The sequence below is a fragment of the Takifugu flavidus genome, chromosome 13 (assembly GCF_003711565.1).
Source record: "Takifugu flavidus isolate HTHZ2018 chromosome 13, ASM371156v2, whole genome shotgun sequence".
Classification (NCBI taxonomy): Eukaryota; Metazoa; Chordata; class Actinopteri; order Tetraodontiformes; family Tetraodontidae; genus Takifugu; species Takifugu flavidus.
Genome location: NC_079532.1, coordinates 3580332 through 3599644, shown reverse-complemented (window position 1 = coordinate 3599644; position 19313 = coordinate 3580332). Strand labels below are relative to the sequence as shown.

At 44.2% G+C, this 19313-nt stretch overlaps 1 protein-coding gene across 2 annotated transcripts; it reads left to right on the top strand.

The window, feature by feature from the left end:
• Window positions 1-7199: 7199 nt before the first annotated feature.
• si:ch73-62b13.1 (Carbohydrate sulfotransferase 1-like) lies at window positions 7200-17833 on the top strand. Of its 2 annotated transcripts, XM_057052137.1 has the most exons (3): window positions 7205-7473; window positions 10376-10547; window positions 11024-17833. In XM_057052137.1, the coding sequence occupies exons 1-3, from the start codon at window positions 7471-7473 to the stop codon at window positions 12136-12138; spliced, it is 1290 nt and encodes a 429-aa protein (XP_056908117.1). In that variant the 5' UTR covers window positions 7205-7470; the 3' UTR covers window positions 12139-17833. The 2 variants fall into 2 exon arrangements, with proteins under 2 accessions (XP_056908118.1, XP_056908117.1); XM_057052138.1 differs by lacking the exon at window positions 10376-10547 and having other exon boundaries at window positions 7200-7473.
• Window positions 17834-19313: the final 1480 nt, after the last annotated feature.

Sequence of the window (19313 nt, the reverse complement as noted above, 5' to 3'; positions counted from 1 at the left end):
AATCCGATCTGTGGCAAGTTAATTTGAAGCAGCACTTTTTTTCTATTGTATAGAACGTAGTCTTCCAAAATTGTATGCATACATAACTTTTTGACCAATTGGGAGTTTTATAGGCTATAATGATCAATATACTTCTACTTTGTGAATATGACAGAGATCCTAGTGTGAAATCATAATTCCAACCTTCACTCTTTCTGCACCACTATGACAAACCACAGATATTTACAATAGCAATATTCTCAAAATCGGGGCATGGAGACATATAATAAGTTTCCTGTAAGGTCCAAGATACATTTTAAAAAAAGCCTCTCTCTGAGTATACCTAAAGAAAGAGTCCTACCATAGAACATCTGCCACTGAATTTGGCTGTCAGGATAAATCTGAAGATGGTTTTTTCCAACACAATAATGCCAGATTTTACTTCTATTTACAGGGCCAGTGCAACACTGATACCAACATGTGCTTTGCAGAAGACTAGAGATCTTCAGTTGTAACATATGACGTACTGATATCCACTTCCAACCTCTTCACCATCAATGCCATTTCTGAAGAAGTGGGATAAGAATGTTAAATAGTGCCTTAACAGCTTCAATGCTAGCAGGCAAGTACTGCTTTACAGCTCACAGTGGTAGATGTGAGCAATGTGGAGGACCTTTCAAGAGTGTCAAAGAGCATTTTCCCTGGATGAGCGCACCAACTCTGCAGACTGAAATTGACCTGCTGAAAAATGTGGTTTGAAGCAACTGTACACAGTGATGCACTGTGATTGCTACCTTTTAAACTGAAACAGCTGCAAAGGAAAACATTGTCCTCACCAAGAAAGCAGTAATTTTGCTTATACTCAGTCGTTGCAATGCATTTTGATGAAGCTTCTGTTGTTTGGCATATCCAGCTCACTAACAGCAAAACATTAAAACACTAAAAAACATTTTATCCTGGCCAGTAAATAAGTTTATTTTAGATGGGAAAAAAACATTTTTGTTGAGGCACAGTAAGTATCAGATCAAAATATATTCTCAAAACAGGTTTAATATTTACACATGTTGGACTATCAAGAACAACAACCTTTACATGCAGAGAGTCACTTCTAATAGCCTTTCAATGTCCTTTTATCAGCCCATATGTCCAGTAATTAAAAGATTTTGGCAAAAATCTGCATCTTAAGCATCAGTTGGTGAGCCTCCAAACCCTGCAGCATATGGGACTCTGATGAGCGTAATCAGTGCAAGGCTGAACTGAAACAAACACACCGTTTTCTCACAGTTGGTGCTTAATCATGATGCTTGATCACCAACTCGGCAAGCTGTTCCCTCTGCAGATAGGAAGCTTCTGAGTCCACAGCCGGGTTCATTATATTTTATGTACTAGTAAACAGATGACATGCCTGAAAGGAAAAGAGGTTTGAGCTGCACAGTCCTCAGAATGGACAAAAGTTGTTTTCTTTTTAGGTCAGGGGAAAGTGAAAAATGACATAAAGCAAAGTCTGTGCTGGTAAAGTGATATTCTTTTGTAAAGTGCTGCTTTTGCTGCTGTTTACACAGATAGTCTTCCATAAAGGAACTTATTTCAACCCTAACTAAAAATTATCACTACCGTAATCTGACAGAGATTAGATCTGTATACTCTGAGGCATACGTGCATAAAACACATATGGGAGTATGTATAAATTCCCTAAGAGCTTTCAATATGTGCACACACACACGTGTGTGTGTGCGAGCGTGTGCGTGGATAGTGCAGAGCATCAACTGATCATGTAAGACATGAAAGAAGCACACTCAGTCGTGCAGGTCTGCAGCTGATAATAGCCGTGCGCTAATTATCTGATCTGTCCCACCAGCACAAAGGAATGCTGTCAGGGGCAGAGAGGCCCAGCTCCGCGTGACATTTAACTTTGTGGGATTTTTGTTTGTGATGCTCACTGTATCCCTGCGTGTACCAATTATAGATATGTAGGAGATGGCGTTGATATTTTAGTCATATTTGACGATGGGCGTGAGTGTGAAGTGCACAGAAAACAGGGATTTTAAATTCTTGGACACTGTTGTTTTGGCAATGAGCATTTGCATCATATGAAGATCTGTAAAGTCCTGCAGAACATATTCATAAAACATATAGAAATGTATTGTTTGAAATTAAGGAGACATCGTAAGAACCAGTTGATCATACTTGTTTTGGAGAAAGGCAGTTCTTCTTAATTCACCTTTACACACTGTTATCTCTCAGTCAAAAAGTTCAACCAAAGATTGCAAATGAACATGTTAATTAGCTCTGAAACAATGTTACAGGACTGCATCAAAGGCAAAGGAAAATAAGCCGCAATAATAAAAGAAGGTTATTGTGTTTTTGCCTCAGTTTGTGTTTTCCTTTTTCATTTTTACAAGAATAATATTGAAATCTTGAGCTTCGGCTGCCAGATTCTACTACACCCACACATTTAACCTTTGGCAGCTCTGTAGAGTATTTATATCCTGCAGCATTAACCAAAAAAAAAAGAAATGTGCTACATTTGCAGGCCTTATTTTGTGAGCCCATATATGATAAATGAAACAAATTATGTTATATATTTGTGCAATAAATGTAAACTAAGTTCTTTATTTTGGGCTAATGAACTCTGCCTACTGCCATGCTTTGTATTAAAAATAACATCAAACAAGATCACTGATCAAGGGGAAAAGAAGAGAAAAACAATCAGATTTAATCTAAAATTAAAGCAGCCAAATATACTCAGAGACAGTCAGACAGCTGAGTCCAGATGAGCAGCGCAGAGCAGTCAGGTGAGCTGGCGGGGGGGACAGGGGGCCGTGTGGGCTGGTTCGCTCCACGTAGGTCACTTCACAGGTTCGACTGATGGAGACGCAGATGTGCAAGAGGAGCAGCTGCTCCCTCCACTCAGGTGTAATTAGGAACAGGCTCAGTCACACAGAAAGGCCCCAGGAGGCCGAGCGCAGAGGAATCAGCACGCCTCAGAGGAGAACCAGACCCGGCACGCTTCGTTCAGCTTTGAGAGAGTCTTCAAATAGACCAGTTAACTATGTAGGCATCCCACTGAACATCTGCAAATGTGGGAGGGCAAGTTTGAGCTGGGTGGGGTTGAAATACATACATTTATTCAATGTTAAATCTTGTTGTTTCATTGCTGTTTACATATCACTCTTCTGCTTCTGTCTATCTGCTGTGCTCAAATGCTTTGCTGAAATGAAGCAGATTTTTCACTCTTAAGGTCAAGATCAAGACCCACAAGAATGTTTCCTTGAGATGCTGCTTAATGTCTGCATATTTCATATTTCTTTATGTACTATTCCTGGGCAATAAATCAGCATTAATGTTGTCTTGAGGGACAACACTCAGAAACACAGTAAAACTTAAATTCATGATACTGAGAAGTGGAAAATGGTGGCTTACGGTGGTGTATCAGACTGTAAATTCCAGATCGTCATCTAATTCCCAAATCTTGCTCTGCTCCGTGCATCTTTCCTCTGTTGGTCATATTCTGCAGAACAGATTGCAATATGTGACTCGACTCCCAGCTTGAAGATTATCTGCTTTCTGCCTCTCCCACACGGACTCCCTCACCTCTGCAGGAAAGTCCCAGCTGATGGCTGGTAACTCGATCACTTCTCAGACACCCCTCTCTCCCCCTACTTGTGCCATCAGGAGACCATATTCTGTAGAATCAGCATATCACCGCTCCCTGGTCGCTGAGCCCACTGTGGTCCCATCTCCTGTGAGTTCTCAGGCCCATTACTCCCACAAACATGATGGATGCCAGTGATTTGAGTGCAAAACAGTTGGTGAGATGAAAAGACGTGAACTGGCGAGAACGTGTGTGCCGCTACTGCTGCAGAGGAGCCACAGAGAACATGGAGTACACCTCCCATGAACAACACAGATTACACGCCAGAGAACTGGCGTGTCATCAGAGAACTAGCCCAACACGCAAGATTCACAATGAGAATGCAGAGATAAAATGAGCGTTGTGAAGGGAGGCAGCTGCATGCAAAACAGAAAACAATTTGCACACGAGAGGAGATGATGCATCTGGGATCTTACTTTCCTAACAGTTTACAAGCCAGACGTGTAGAAGTGTCTGTTTGTTTCACATTCCCGCAGCAATTATGCGTGTTATTTTCAGAGGGGCAATCCAAGAGAGACCAGAACCAATCAAATGCCCCGGGCAACAAAAAAAAAAAAAAAAGAAAACCTTCCTCGAGAGGCCTACACTAGCTTTGATTGAAGTCTATAACATAGAGACAAGTGGGCGTCAGGCTGGGGGTGGTGATGGTGTGTGTACAACTCCCCTGTGTGACGCGGCTGGCGGAGAGAAGTTGCATCACAGCCAATCATTGGTCGTTTAATACTGCGCTGTGATCAAATTTACTGCCTGATGTTTTTCAAGCATAGAAGCAATTAATCTACCTTGTGTTGCGCAGGTTAGAGGCATCGGGGGATATTTTGGGAGAAGGTGCGTTTATTCCTTCATGCAGGAGCAACATGGAAGGCTCCATTTTTTGGAGGGGGCATAAACAGCCATTCAGCTATGTTGGAGCAACATAGTCAGAGGACAGATTCCGGCAAAAAATCCTGTTGTGTGTGTGTGTGTGAAACATTCCATCTCATCTGCACGCACGATGTTGGCTGATGTGCGGATGAAATTAAAATGCAGGTAATCTCTGTAGGCCAGGCCAGGAAAATGAGACTATCTATATTCGAGAGCCCTGCTGCACAGCCCATCCTCATGCACAGATGGTGTGTGTAAACTTTCCCAAGCTTCCTCCTGTTTTCCTGTCCTTCATCTCTAATGTAATCTCATTCTCTCTCTTTCTCTCTTATTGTCTGGGTCTCCCATCTCTCGTGCCCCATATTTTCCCTTCCTGTCATCATCTTGTGTGTCACTCAATGGGTTTCTCTCTGCCAGCAGCGAAGCACCTCAGCTTGCACAACCGAAATTTAATAAAACAGAGCTTCTGCAAAATTGGATAGCTTGACAGGAACAGCGGGGATGGGTACATGTTAGTGGAAAGCTCCGATCCTAATAAATTCGATACAGTGATGGAGAAGACAAGAAATTTCCTTTAAAATAATCCTGTTGCCCCTTAAAGAAGGCTAAAAGACAGAGAGAGAGAGAGAGAGAGAGAGAGAGAGAGAGAGAGAGAGAGAGAGAGAGAGAGAGAGAGAGAGAGAGAGAATTATGTCCAGTTCCTGTGGTTTCTCCCAGATTTGCACAAACACAAAAGCAGCTCCGGGCTAACGGGATATCAGTGGACATTTAATTTAAATACGTGGTGTAAATCATGAGCAGCAACCTTGAAGATGCTTGTCAGGATGGGCACGTTGGCATAATCACTGACTCACTTTCATTCTCTTATTCTGGTTTGTATTTTGGTTTCTTTTGGTTTTCGCTCACTGCGAGGTGCAGTTTTACAACCAGACTTTTGATTTAACCTGGCAATATTGTCATGTTATCACACAAGTACCACATCAGCACTGCTGATCCCTTTTCAAATCTTGACTCAAACGTTACTTAAACTCTATTTCATAACCTTTTGAAATTGGAATCTCAGGGTCTGATGTTTTCATTTGTCCTTATATGTATCTTTATTTCTGTTATGTAAGGGTGCTTTGCTCACCACAGTTGGAAATTTTCTATGAATACCGGTACACACAACTGACTGACTGTCTCACGAGTAAAACCCCTCAAAATGACAGATTCTCCCAGTCAATATATAAAAGTTCTTAAACTTGGTAAGTCTGCCGATGCTGCAGGGATGAGCAGAGAAACCTGCCATTTGTCACTGAACTGCGTCAACTGAAATCAGATTTCTTTTTTATTGCACTTACAGTATTGCAAGAGAGAGCTGAATAAAGAGGGGAGATTTATTTCCCTCCCTCCTTATCAGAGTCAGACTGCAGTCACAAGCCTTCCTCCTCAGTTTCTATCTGTAGAAATTTCTAAACTGCTTTCACGCGTGACAAACCAGCTGTAACGTACCATTCTAATGGATGCGTTCTAAAATGTGCAGGGTCTGAATTGAAAAAGAAAAACCAACCCATGTGTAGCAGGAAGGTTGTCAAGAGTTGAGATCAGTTCACTCCCCTTAAGATGAAGTACAACTGTCGTGTTCAAGATGAGATATGAGATCATGAATGTGTCGTGGAAGGCTTGTGGATGCGTCAGCCTTTCCTAGAAGTGGAAAATGAAAATGAAAGCCCCATTTCTGTAAAGCACATTTCAGTTAATTCTCTTCGCATTTGGAAATAAAGTGGAAGAAGTCTGACTCTGTCTTATCACCTGCAAGCTTTAACCCTCATCCAGAAGGATGGGAGTGTGTGTTCTCAGCTGCAGAACTGACTGTGTGTGAGCGGCTTGAGTGAAGGGATCCGCGGAGCACAAGACAATCTTGGATCCCTCACAGGTGTTCGGGGCAGCTTGCGTGCTCATAATGTGCAAAGCAAAGCAATAACAACGTGTATCCCTTGTCTGTACACATCCGGGCTCCGCCATTTTTGAGCTAAACTGCTCTAGTGTGTTCACTTCTGCAAACACTGAACCACGGTCAGGGGGGACGCGTGCACATAAACCACCGCTGTTGGAGGTTTCACTCATTTCTTTTCTTGACTGCTCTAACAGCAGGAGAACGTGATGCACCCCCAGACGTTATTAATGTGACTTCAGTCATTGCAAGCATGAGTCTGTCACAGTGGGGGGGGGGGGGGGGTCTGAAAGACTGCAAACAGAACATTCCCGCAATCCCAGAAGTAATAGAGCTGTCACTGGCTGAATCTGACCTCCCGGTAACCCCCACCCCCCGGGAGGGGCAGCGATGGCACATATCCCCTCAGACCCAAGCAGCGGGTGTGAGAGAGGTGGTAGGATGATAGGCACATCTGATAACAGCTCTCGTTCTCACTGGAATGAGGAAAGATAGAGGTCATTGGGCCACTGTCATCTCACCAGCGTGTCTGTGCGTTCGTGCGCGTGAGTTTGGGGGCGTGAGAGTGACAAAAGCACTTTCAGTTGTTGATACTGAGCGAATAAGACCTCACATGTACGAAAATTGGGGGGGGGGGGGGGGGGGGGTTGCACAGACAATTGATGTGTGCGGGGCAAAGCCAGCAAGATCCAATCTAAGCTGTGCGCGTACGTGCAGGTTCGACATTTCCTGACGAGACGTGAAACGTGCCCGCGGCAACGAAGCGTGACGCGCGTCCGGGCAATACTGCATCCAATCAAGAGCCCAGAGCCCCGTCAGTCAGCGTGGTCTCCGGAGGACTGAAGATGCCTCCTCCTCCTCCTCCTCCTCCTCCTCCTCCTCACTCCGCTCCGCGCTGCTTTGCGTCCGCGGCGCATCTGCGGTTCTGAATACGGAGGCAGCGGCGGGCGCAGCTCTGTCTCCACACACTTTCACTAATGCACAGCAGATGACCGGGTAGGCTGAGGATTGAGGAAGATCCATCAGACCCAGCGCGTTGATGGTGAGATAAGAGCTTTCTTTTATTCCCATCCCAGAATAATCTATGGCGCGTTTTTACACACATCCAGCTGTTGTGCTAATGCTCTAATCTGACAGGAGAGTTGTGTATCATCAGGTAACCTGCCAATTACGTCCCCATAGTCACTCATATGCGAGTTTAAATGAGTTGCAGTACTCAGTTTATGGACCTTAACTTGTGATGCCATGCAGGCGGTTATACCTTATTTATTACCTCAACCAGGTTATGTGAGAACCTGCACTTGTTTGTCTTTTAGCAAAATAACTCAAAAAGTTGGGTACGGATTTTAATATAAATGTCAGTAAGTGACGATAATGGGCCAAGGAAGAGCTCGTTAATTTTTGGTGATGTTCCAGGTTCTGGAGGGACTTTGACCTTTAATGATTCACCAAAGCCTCTTGGCTTTGATCACAGAGCGACCCGACATTGTCTTTTAAGGATTTGCAAATTTTTTTCTGCTTCTTGTTTTTGGAAATGACCTTCAGCTTTGCTCAGACTATAATCATGAGAGAATATATGACCATTTTGCTTCTTTATTATTTCAAACTTCAAACTAAATGGATCGTATTACCATATTTTTGTCTTTGTCGAATCTTTTTTTTTTTCTGGCTCCGTTGTATCCAAAAATGCTAATTTTATCATTAGTCACATCTCCAAAATATCACCTGCACAGCCAGAGTTCTTTTTTTTTTAGCATCGTGGACAAAACATACACAGAGAAAACCTTTGTTGTTCATGCGTGTGTGGGAAGAATCACGTAGGACGAGATTCATCTCCTCTCGTAACAGAGGAATGAGCCCGTGTAGCCCAGGGTCATCTGCAGCTGCTCCACTCCGCTTCTGGCACCGTGTGTGCTTGCAAGTGTTGGTTTGATATGGAAGACAGAGAGACGACGCTCCTCCTGGCGTTGCCAAACTGTCCTCTTTGTTTTCCAGTACCGGTGGCCACAGTCCAGCCAATAACCACACTCACTCAGAGGATCTGTCCACAGTTAATAGAAAATCTTTGGCACTATTGCATCTCTTCGTCACTGGCATCTCAAATCCCTCAGTCCCAACCTCATCACTGACTACTAACCTCATTTGTTGCCTTTATTCTCCACCCAGGCAATTGCCTCTTCAGCAGGCGCATATGTCATTATCTTCAGTACTTTAGCTGGGAGCATAAGTCAATGCCTGTGTTCTCTGAATTTACAACACAGACCTGCCAGAGAAGCCGGCAGCGCAATGTGTAATCTTTGCCTGATCCAGCCCCCTCCCCGTGTCACACACACTCTATCCCCTGTAAGCACTGTTATTGTGTGAGGGTTACAAAATGTGAGGCCAGCTGAAGCTCCCAGTCACTTTCCAACTGTTGACAGAGTGCCTATTATACCCGCGGTGAGCACAGGAGGAGCTGTAAGCCATGGAGAACGGAGGGCTTCTAAATCAAATTGCTTTCATTCACTGAAGCGTCTGTCTTCCAGAGGGGGTGTGCATCTCCGATCACGACTGAAAAGGGAACAGATCCTGTGGCTGAGGATGTCAGGATGGTCAAAAGTTTCTCCTGATCCACACCTCAGTCATTTGTGGTCGAGGCAGCTTCTTACTTACGACAAGTCCATCCTGCAGATGCTGTTTTTGCAGGATGCTAGCTCGCTTGCCCCCCGCCCCACCCACCCACAGAGTGAATGTCTTTGCTTTCCCGCCACTTGTGATTAATGGAATATCAAAAGCCGATCTCGGCTCAGTGTGATGTGTCCTGGGGACAGGAGTCTGCCAGGGACACACAAACGTTATTAATGAGCGAGTCACCCGAAGAGGACGAGGGAGTAAACAGGAAGGCATGATTTATTTTTGCCGGTAATGTGATATTTACCTGTGGTTTGATGATGTTTGCCTCCGTGTGCCCACTTTGAGTGATTACCCACCATCATTCTGATGTAAAGCAACAAATGGATGGCAGCATCTCTCCTTTTTTTCTAAAATCCATTTGTGAAAATTGTGTCTTCCCATGCTCGGTCATGCTCAGTGGCAAACAACTAGCAATCGCATAAAAGAAACTTCTTCAGTTGGTTATGTCAAGACAGCTAGCTATATTTATCCAAGCATGTAGCCTTCTAAAGGGCTTACAGGCTTAATTACGCATAAGAGAGGAAAAGTAAAATGAAGTGAAATGTAATTATGCAACACTGTCCTGGATAGCAGCGCAATTGTACAGTGGATCGCCACATCACTGCGTTTCTGAGACACACTAATCTTTGATTATTTCTCTATGGAAATAAAATGCGAGGCCCGTCTCCCACCGCTAAGTAGTTCTTTGTAAGCCTTTTACGATTAAATAGTAAAAGTTACTCTCCGCACTGTTGGAGAGGCATTTTGTCACAGTAACATTTGGAAAGGAAAAGCTAGCTGTTTTCATTTTGTAGCTGATATGGCATCCACCGTACATCCTACAAGCATTTAACTGAGAACGGAAACAAATGGGAGAAGTGTGAAGCAGCTTGTGTGGTTTTGTTGGCATCACACAATTATCCAAACTGGCTCATTGTTACGTTTTAAATAATTTAAACTTAGTTTTAAAGGATCCAAGTATTATAGAAGGGGTAGTTGTTACTATTTTTTTGTAGTTTTTTTAAGTCATTAAAGTTGGAAACTATGTTACAACACTGTTTTGCCCACTTTTTTTTAATCTGCATTGACTCAAATTATTTAAAACAACCAAAAGGAGAATTTAAATAAGCTCTGTCTACAAATGGGTGAGTTACTCTACTCTGTCCTTTCATTATAAACTTTAACTGTGCTTTGCTCATCAGCTGGGAGAGCCGTGAATGCTTGAAGCTGAAAAATGTATTAAAAATGAATTCCCACTGTGCGTGTCTCTGTGGCTCCCCTGGATACATCAGCGTGAAGAATGTAGGGCCACGGGCGGGGGCAAGATGGAGTGCTCCTGGAAGACAGTGCTGTTGCTGGTATGCGCATCTCTGGGGGTCCAGTACACAGCTATCCGCACCCTGAGGGACTCGGTGCCGGGACCCTGTCAGGGAGCCTACCACTGCCAGTCCAGGCACCACAGAGGTACAGCAAAGAAAATCTTCTACGAGTAAAGCAAAATGAACAGCAAATCCTAAAAATGAGGGATATCCTAAGGACTGGGAAGTGTGTGATTTCCTCTAATTGACCTGATCCCCTTTTGCAGCCCAGCTGCAGTTTCTTTCTGCAACTGTGACATCCGTCCTGCAATCAACACCTCGTCAGCAATAATTGCACGTTAGCTTGTTTGCGCTATATTTAGACATCTGTCATTTCATGAACCCTTCCCCCCTCAGAAACCACCAGCAGACAAACTACTCACTCATGCAAGTTTACCTTTTTAATTATTTAAGAATTACTGCCTTGATTCCACAACTTTTTCCTGGTTTAAAATTCCCTCTTATGAGTCAATGTCTTGAAAATGGAGAACGGAACTGGCGTGATTTGTAATTACGTATCCAAAGCTGCTATAATTGAGGTTTCAGATAAATGTGTAAGGCTCTGTCGTTCCTCTCTTTAAGACATCAGGTGGAGGGCCCTGTGCGATGACGGCCTGATGCCCAACGAGTCACCTCGGAAACACATCCTGCTCTTTGCGACCACCCGTAGCGGCTCCTCCTTCACCGGACAGCTTCTCAACCAGCACCCAGAGGTCTTCTACGTGTTTGAGCCCCTCTACCATGTCCAGCAAGCCTTCACTAACTCCAGCAGCAGACTACGCCGCAACCTCGACCGCAGGGCACTTTTGGGAGCTTACAGGGACCTCCTCCTCAATCTGTACACGTGCGACCTCCACTTTATAGAGAATTACATCCGCCCTGAGCCGCAAGAACACGTCACCAGTTCCTTCTTCCGACGGAGCTCCAGCCATGCTCTCTGTTCTCCTCCTGTGTGCATGGACGGGGTAAACGCAGCATCACCTGACTCACCTGATGAAGCTTGGTGCCCTAAGAAGTGCGGGGCCCTCAACCTCACCCTGGCCTCCCTGTCGTGTCTGTCAAAAGAACATATAGCTATAAAAACTGTGAGGGTCCCCGAGGTGGGAGACCTACGCACCCTGACGGAAGATCCACGTCTGGACCTTAAGATCATCCACCTGGTGAGAGATCCTAGAGCCATCCTCGCCTCGCGCATCATGGCATTTTCAGAGCAGTTCCGGCCTTGGAAGATATGGAACTCCACAGGACGGCAGCCACGATATGTGGACTTGTCACAGATCACCAGCACGTGCAAAGATATGACCGCCTCTGCAGAGACAGGACTGCAACGACTGGCGTGGTTGCGGGGACGCTACCTGCTGGTTCGTTATGAGGACCTGGCGTTCAACCCAAAAGACAAGGCTGGGGAGATCTACAGATTTGTGGGGCTGGAAATGGAGAGCAGGGTGCAGGCATGGATAACGAAGAACACCAGGAGCAACGGGTCCTCCCAGTCAGAGTGGAACTACAGGTACTCCACCAACAGGGACTCCAGAGCCACAGCAGAGAGCTGGAGGCTTCGGCTCACTTTTGACATTGTGAAGACGGTGCAGGAGCTGTGCACAGATGCTCTGTCGCTGCTGGGATACAAGAAGGTCCATTCAGCAGCCGAGCTTAGGAACTTGTCGCACAGTTTAGTGGAAATCAGGACTTTTTAGACAGGATCAAACATATTACAGGTGGATCAGATGTTATTTATTCTTTTTAAGTAAAAACTGAGGATAAGTGCTTTAATTTTACTAATGGGACCAAATTTTGTGCACATCACTGGCATAGGCACACTTGAACCCTTTTACTAAAAAAAAACACAATTCATTGTATCACCATGGAAAGAAATACGGATGGTTTCCAGAATATGGAGACAGCTATCCTGTGCTGATCAAGTCATGTTTATAGAGACCAAGAAGTGGAACCACATTACTAAATCTTTAGATTTGACCACCAATCTCCAACAGGGCTGCCAATCATGCTGTAACTTTTATATGGCTTCAAACAATGACTTAAAACCAAATCTGACAACTTACAACAGAAAATTCATCTAGGAAACACATATTTGGAAGGTGTGGGGTCTTATTTACTGCTGCCCACCAGCAGAGTGTTTCCACTGGTTTCTGCAGCGCACAACGTCTTTTCTATTCCACTTGTTTATTGTAAATATGTAGAAATATGTGAAAACATTAATTACTTCTCACCACTGTTTTGTGCTGGATGTGTTTGGCAATTTTTGTCAGTGTGATACTGTTTCTATTTTTTACAATTTTTGAACTAAATCAGGCATGTGTCAGTAACCGCGGTGATAAAAAGCATCTCTGATGCGTTTGTGTGTGCTTTCAATCAACAAATAGCTGGAAGAAATGGAAAATGATGCCCGTTTGCTGTCTTTAAATGTGGATTTTGGTGAGTTTGTTGGCAGTAGCAGATGTGCTGACATCTGAATCGCTTCTGTACCTGAGGAGGAAATGATGAGGAGCGTTCAGAGGAACCAGCTGTCTGCGGTGGAATCCAGTCACAGATTACACGGTCGCAGGTTCTCCAGCTCCGACTTTTGTAATGTGTCTGCGTGTAGGAACAGATAACAGGAATGTGTCAACTCCACCTGGCTTGCCAACTTATTTCCATGTTGTGTTGCTCACTTTAGATAAATAACAGTCGCTTTTTTTCTTAAGGAGAGGAAAAGTACAGAGTCAGTCCGCTGATTGATTGCGCTTTTCAGGCTTATCAAATGTGAGCGCTCGGCTGCATTGAAGGCTCGTCTGAGATATGAGCCATGAAAACAAGTCACTTCAAAGTGAAGGGGAGTGCGCGGGATTACTGGAACGGTCACGCCGCTTGAAGCTGGGGTTCAATTGTAATAATGTATTTCTAAATGCCAAGTTCTCCACAGTTTATTGTGGCCTCCCTATATCTCCTGACACCAGGCTGATCTCAGCACAGCCGAAAGAATTGATCTACACATCCAGCTAAGTAGAAACGGGATTTAGGATTCATGCAGCCGACGCCATCAGTCTTTCTTTTGAACTTAATCTGCACGGCTCCACAAACTGGACGCACGGAAAAGCTTTGTGACAACCGACGAGACGCCCTTCTTTGGTTTTTCCATCCACACCCCGACGCACAAAGCTGCAAGCGGCTCAAGTCAGCCTTCAGTTAATTACCCCTTTTCTCTGCCACTCGATGGCAGCAACCTGTTTGTCTCCTCGGCTGCGCTGACAAATTAAGCTCTTATCAATACCAGTTACAAAAAACCACATTCGCGCTGATGATGGGAAATGCAAAGCAGCGAGCGGCTCGTCAGAGCTGCAGAATTTATCGCCTCCCAAGTAATGTCCAAGTCCCGCTGCGATGCAGTCAGAGGGGTTTAATACATCCGCGGCGTAACCTGCCGGCGACGCCATCACGCAGGCTCAACGGATGAGAACAGCAGATTCCAAATGGAAAAGATGCCGCTGGCATCATTCAGCTGCTGGTATTTTATGTTTCCATTTGATAGTACAGCATTTATCACGCCTGCCAGTCATCCATCCACCTGTTAGCCACCACCTGTTCTGGGGGTCAAATGCGTGGTACATAAAACATGTCCGAGGTCTCAAGAACCAGAACAACACTTTAACTTACGTTAACTAACTTATTTTGCCCCCCCAGTATTGAATGCTTCATTTTCTGCTCCGCATACACAAACAGAAGCGAGATTTGACTTTGAAACCTTCACATATTTCTGACATAATGCATAATAAACAAAATTTCGGTTTCAAAGGGAGGATTGCTGTAGGAGTAGGAAAAAAAACATTACCGCTGGCAAAGAGGATTCAAAGCTGCAGTATGAAAAATCTTGCCTCTGCAGGGCTCCTATCTGCTGTGTGATCGCAGCACTAACAGCTTTTGCTGCGGGGATCAATAAAGAGTCGCATTAATACAGTAGCAACTAATATCATGCTTATTGGATTGAAATGTTTTTTCCCCGCTCATTATGTGGAGTGATAGAAAGTGTTATTGTTGAACTTCAATATTTTTCCACAAACCCTAAAATAGTTGAAATTTTATAGGTTAAAAAAAGTGAATAGGGTTTTTTTGATGACAGTTGTTCCCTTATTATCAGGGACCCGGTGAGATAATGGCAATCAAACAAATGAGTAAACCAAATCTAATCTCAGATGCCTTTTTTAACGTCTTGTCAGTTTCAGACTATCCTAAACCAAGTTGCCGTCTGGTTTATTATAGCTACACCACGGTTGAGAAGCTAATTTAGCCCCACCCTCACAGCCATGTGGCTGTCGGAGAATCAATTTTACAACGTTGGAAAATGTGCTGTTGATCATGAAAATGGACATTTGAATCAGGTGTATTGGTTATTTTGACAGAGCTAATCCATGCAGGTCACCAAGCGCCTGCGTGAGTTAAAGGCCTTAATAATCCACAACGAAAACTGTGGGCTGTGTTTTGATGCCTGTTTTTTTTCCACCCTCTTCCTCCCTACCCCCCCCCCCCCCCCCCCCCCCAACCCCCATCCTGACGCACAGCGGGAAACACTATTAGATTCAGGAAAGGCGTCGGCCATAAATCTCCTTCCATTAAAACTAAAGCTCAAAGGCATCAAGGACCACCTGAACTGGCTCTCAATAATACCGTATGTGATAAGCACATTCTTGACCTTACAGCATCACTGTTGTGTTACAAAATAGGCTGTAAATGACTCCCTCCAGCAACCCCCCCCACACACACACACACACACACACACACACCTCTTTCACCCCATCTGTAATCACCAGCCTAAACCATTTGACGACCGTAATGAGATGTTCGAGCAGTGGAGGGTTGTGAGACGCCCTTGGAGTTTCTCCTCCATCTGCAGGTGTGTCATCCAGGTCCATCGCGCCCAGATTGATTCTTTATGGTCCTCGTCTGGGCCAGCGGCCAGAAAGCGTGCAAATTATGAGCTGTCACACCTAAGCGCACGTTTGGATCAAAACCTGTCCTCCCATCTCCTGGAAGCACACACAAACACTCAGGCACCTGCATGTTCCGGCTGCATAATGTACAATTATGGCCACGGACAAGGTGACATCCAGCAGCAGGCCCGAGCAACCCCCCCCCCCCCCCCCAAAGAGAGCCATTGATTTGATAAAAGGTCAGAGGCTGCTGAGAGAAGAGCACACACATATCCAAAATGCCATTAAAATCAACTTGAAAGTTCTGTTGATGATGAAGAAAATATCAACTGAATAAATCAGATATCCCTATTTGGAGTCTGACTGGCAGCAAAGATACAACATTTATAATTTCTAGTGCTGACAGCAACTCAAGGCTCTGGATCCCGCAGGTGAAGCGCGGCGGCGTGTATCTGAAGGTTTGGCATCTCCCTTGCTTTTGCGGGGATGAGATTAAAGCATCCACCCATCCCATTGAGCACAGCAACTCCTTCTGCCACATGGAAGCGTTTGTCATTCTCCTCAATAAGATCCAAAGATGGCCTTTATGAGGAGATTAAGGAGCATTTAAGATGGAATGAACCACTTGGAGTCACAGTTTCTTTATTACTGGAGCCACGCCAGCCCACAGCAGACATCAGCCTCTGTCACAGCCATCATTCAAATGTTGTTATTTCCTCCACACGCTCAGGCGCGACGCTCACAATCCCACACGCGCCCTCCACGTGCACCTCGCCAGTGATATCAACGATAATTTTTTTTTATGACAGGCATTTATCTGGAGTGTGAGGTATTTATTCTGTTTCTACTGTACATAATAAAGTTTTTTTTTCTCTTTTAGGCCAGATGGAAGAGCCAAAAACTGGGTTGGGCACCTTTATATGAATGCAAAAAGAAAACCAGTGAATCTCAACTGGTATATTTGTTCTTAGACTGGGCCATATATAAAATAATGCAGTGCTGAAAGAGGTTGATCACTGCGTTCAGTATTACTCACCTTATTTGAGACGTGAACACTTGGAATCCCTGGACAAACAGGAAATTGCTTAAAGGTGTGTAATCTAATGCATGTGTGAGGTGAAGTGATAACCCGGGTAATGTTTCAACAATATTTGGTTGGGTGGATCTTCTTCTGGCGGTCTTTGCGGTCTTTGTCTCCCTATCCTCGCCTGCCAGAGCCAGAAACCCTCATCAATAAACTCTAATCAGAGTTTTTATCTACAGAGAAGAGCGGTAATTATATAGATCTTCCAGACGGAAGGTCAAACTGGCTTGTGCACAGTACCAAATAGACATTTTATTGGCTGTATTCTAGACTGAATGGGTGTTTTGTCCCTCTCGCCGTCCATCTGATTTCCCTTCTGCACGCTGAATCACGTGACTAATTCATTCCTGGCCTGCTATAATTGGAAAATTAAATATACATAAATAACTGTAAATGGATGTTTGATGAATAATTGATTTTTTCTTCACAAAGTAAGACCATAAAATGTGATTTTAAGTTAAAGTAGTGTCCATCAGGCTAGAGTTTCTCGCTGTGTTGGGACAGTTGTTTTTCATAAGAGGAAGAAAAGGCCAACTCAAATCAAAGTCTTTCTCCAGCTTTAGGTAGAAAATAATAAAATGATCTTCGCTGATGCCTCTGACCAGGCATGTGGCTGCACTAAACACTTTTACCAAGAATAGAGTCTCTGTTCTCTCTCTTCTTCCTCTTCACAGGTTTTGCATGTGGGTGTTTGTCTTCAGCACCCCCTCCTCTCCTCCACCTCCTCTCCTGTGCTGAGCAGCCAGAAACTGGTCGATTTTGATTCCTACCTCCTGCTTCTGGCACCTGGTTTTAGCACCAAGCAGACTAAAGCACAGTATGAGGCGGGGGTTGGGCTCTTAGGGAGCCAGTGGGAGGAATGTGCGACCACCATCGTATCCGATCGCACTTCACACTTGGCAGATTCCATCCGTGAGCCGAATTCAGTTTTTAGTCATAGCAGCCATCTCGTGGTCGCCTGCGGCATCTCGGGGGTTTCAGGCAAAGTTCGAAACTGCAAACAAGCAGTTTCAGACTCTCAGAGGTTTCATATCTGACATCGTTGCATCTCTGCTCACCTTAACTTTCAGCTTTCAGGGTTAAGATGAAGGTAGAGGCGCAGTGTCAGCGGCTCCTCGGTGAGTTCCCCAGCTTTAATTTTCAGGCTCATCCATAATTCACCAACACACGGCATCAAACAGAGCCACATTAAAGGGCCACATTCTCAAGCTTTTCGTTCCCCTTAAATCCGGACAGATTTTAATCCGCTGAAATTCCGCAGTGTTTAAAAGCATCAACATGGATCAGATGAAGTTTCCCTCACTGGTTTATTTTCTGATAAATGTAATAGTTTGCACATGGATATTTCAATAAACTGACGGGCTGTTATATCTTTTAAAACAAGTGTGATTTCTCTGACATCATCAGATATTATATACAAATATTCTTCTTCCTTTACTATAACAATACTTGCTAAACTATGATTGAAATAGATTTTAATCCTTCTAAGTCATTTAATTTGTCATCATTCAAGACAGCTTTATACAATGTGACGTGGAAATAATGTACGGTCGAGAAAATAAACGTTACAGTGTTAAACTATTGATATCAACTTCATGTTAACATTTTAATTTGTGATATCAGCCGGATGATCTTTGTACATTTACAGTATAGGACACTTGTCTCCAGCATCTATTCAAACTGGTGTACAGTCCACGCAGCAGCACTCCCAGTTTGCCCTTAATTAAATAATGTTGTTTTTGTCCTTCACACATGAGTGAGCCAGTGTAATTATGAGTTATTATATATATTATTATGGCTTCCCGGTTATTAGGAATTCTTGTTGGGGTTTTCTGTCCAGGAAAATTATTCGAAAGCTGTAATTTGTCATTTCTGCTCTAATTAGCCTTGTTCTGAGGAGGAGGGGGGTTGCAATTAATTATATAGAATCTATCTATCTATCTATCTATCTATCTATCTATCTATCTATCTATCTATCTATCTATCTATCTATCTATCTATCTACATTCAGGAAGAATTAAAATATATAAACCACAAAGCTATTTTCGTCACAATTCACCACAGGTAGTTTTTACCATTTCTTCTTCCTGGTCACATGTCCCCTCCTCATCAGTTTCCTAACCAACCCCCACCCCCCACCCCTGTTGTCTCAGTCCCATCAGTCCCTCCAGGCTGAGATGCCTGCTGATGCTAACAAATGAGGAGAGGCCCCGCTGTCAAAGAGTCCATCTGTCTGTGTCGTCCAAATTGAATTTCATAAATGCAATCAAAGGGGGTCTGTTATGAAGGACCCAGAATGGCCTGTGTATTATTTCCGTCAGCAGGCTGAGGGCAAACACTGTTGCCACCAAATGCAGATAGATGTTAGATGTATTGAACAGTTCGCCTGCTGTGCTCCTACCCTCCTCATCAACTGGGAAGAGGAGGTTCCTTATGGCGTTGCTAATGGAGGAACATCTGACGGTCCACCGCATGATTATTTGCTCTGGTTTAGTGTTTAAAAACCCAAAGAGTTAATTTGGCATGCAACCGGCCACTGCTGTTCAAAATGGAAAACAAAACAGGAAAAAGTCCGAAGCACCTGAGGACAGCTGGAGGCTTTAGAACTCCTTTAGAGCCAATTATTAAAGCAAGACCACAGATTTCCCACTGACAGGCTCATGCAAATTCAGCACAATGCTGCTTGTTCTGCTGAAACAGAGGATTCTGGAGAACCTCTAATTAGCTGTTAAATGAGCTGAGCTTTGACCCCTGAAGCTCCCTCAGAAGGATGCTTAATCCTCGTTGAAGCACTTTGAGGAACCATTGATCCAAAAGCCAATGATGCGAGGATTGACCCTCTGATCAAGCTGCAAACTCCAAC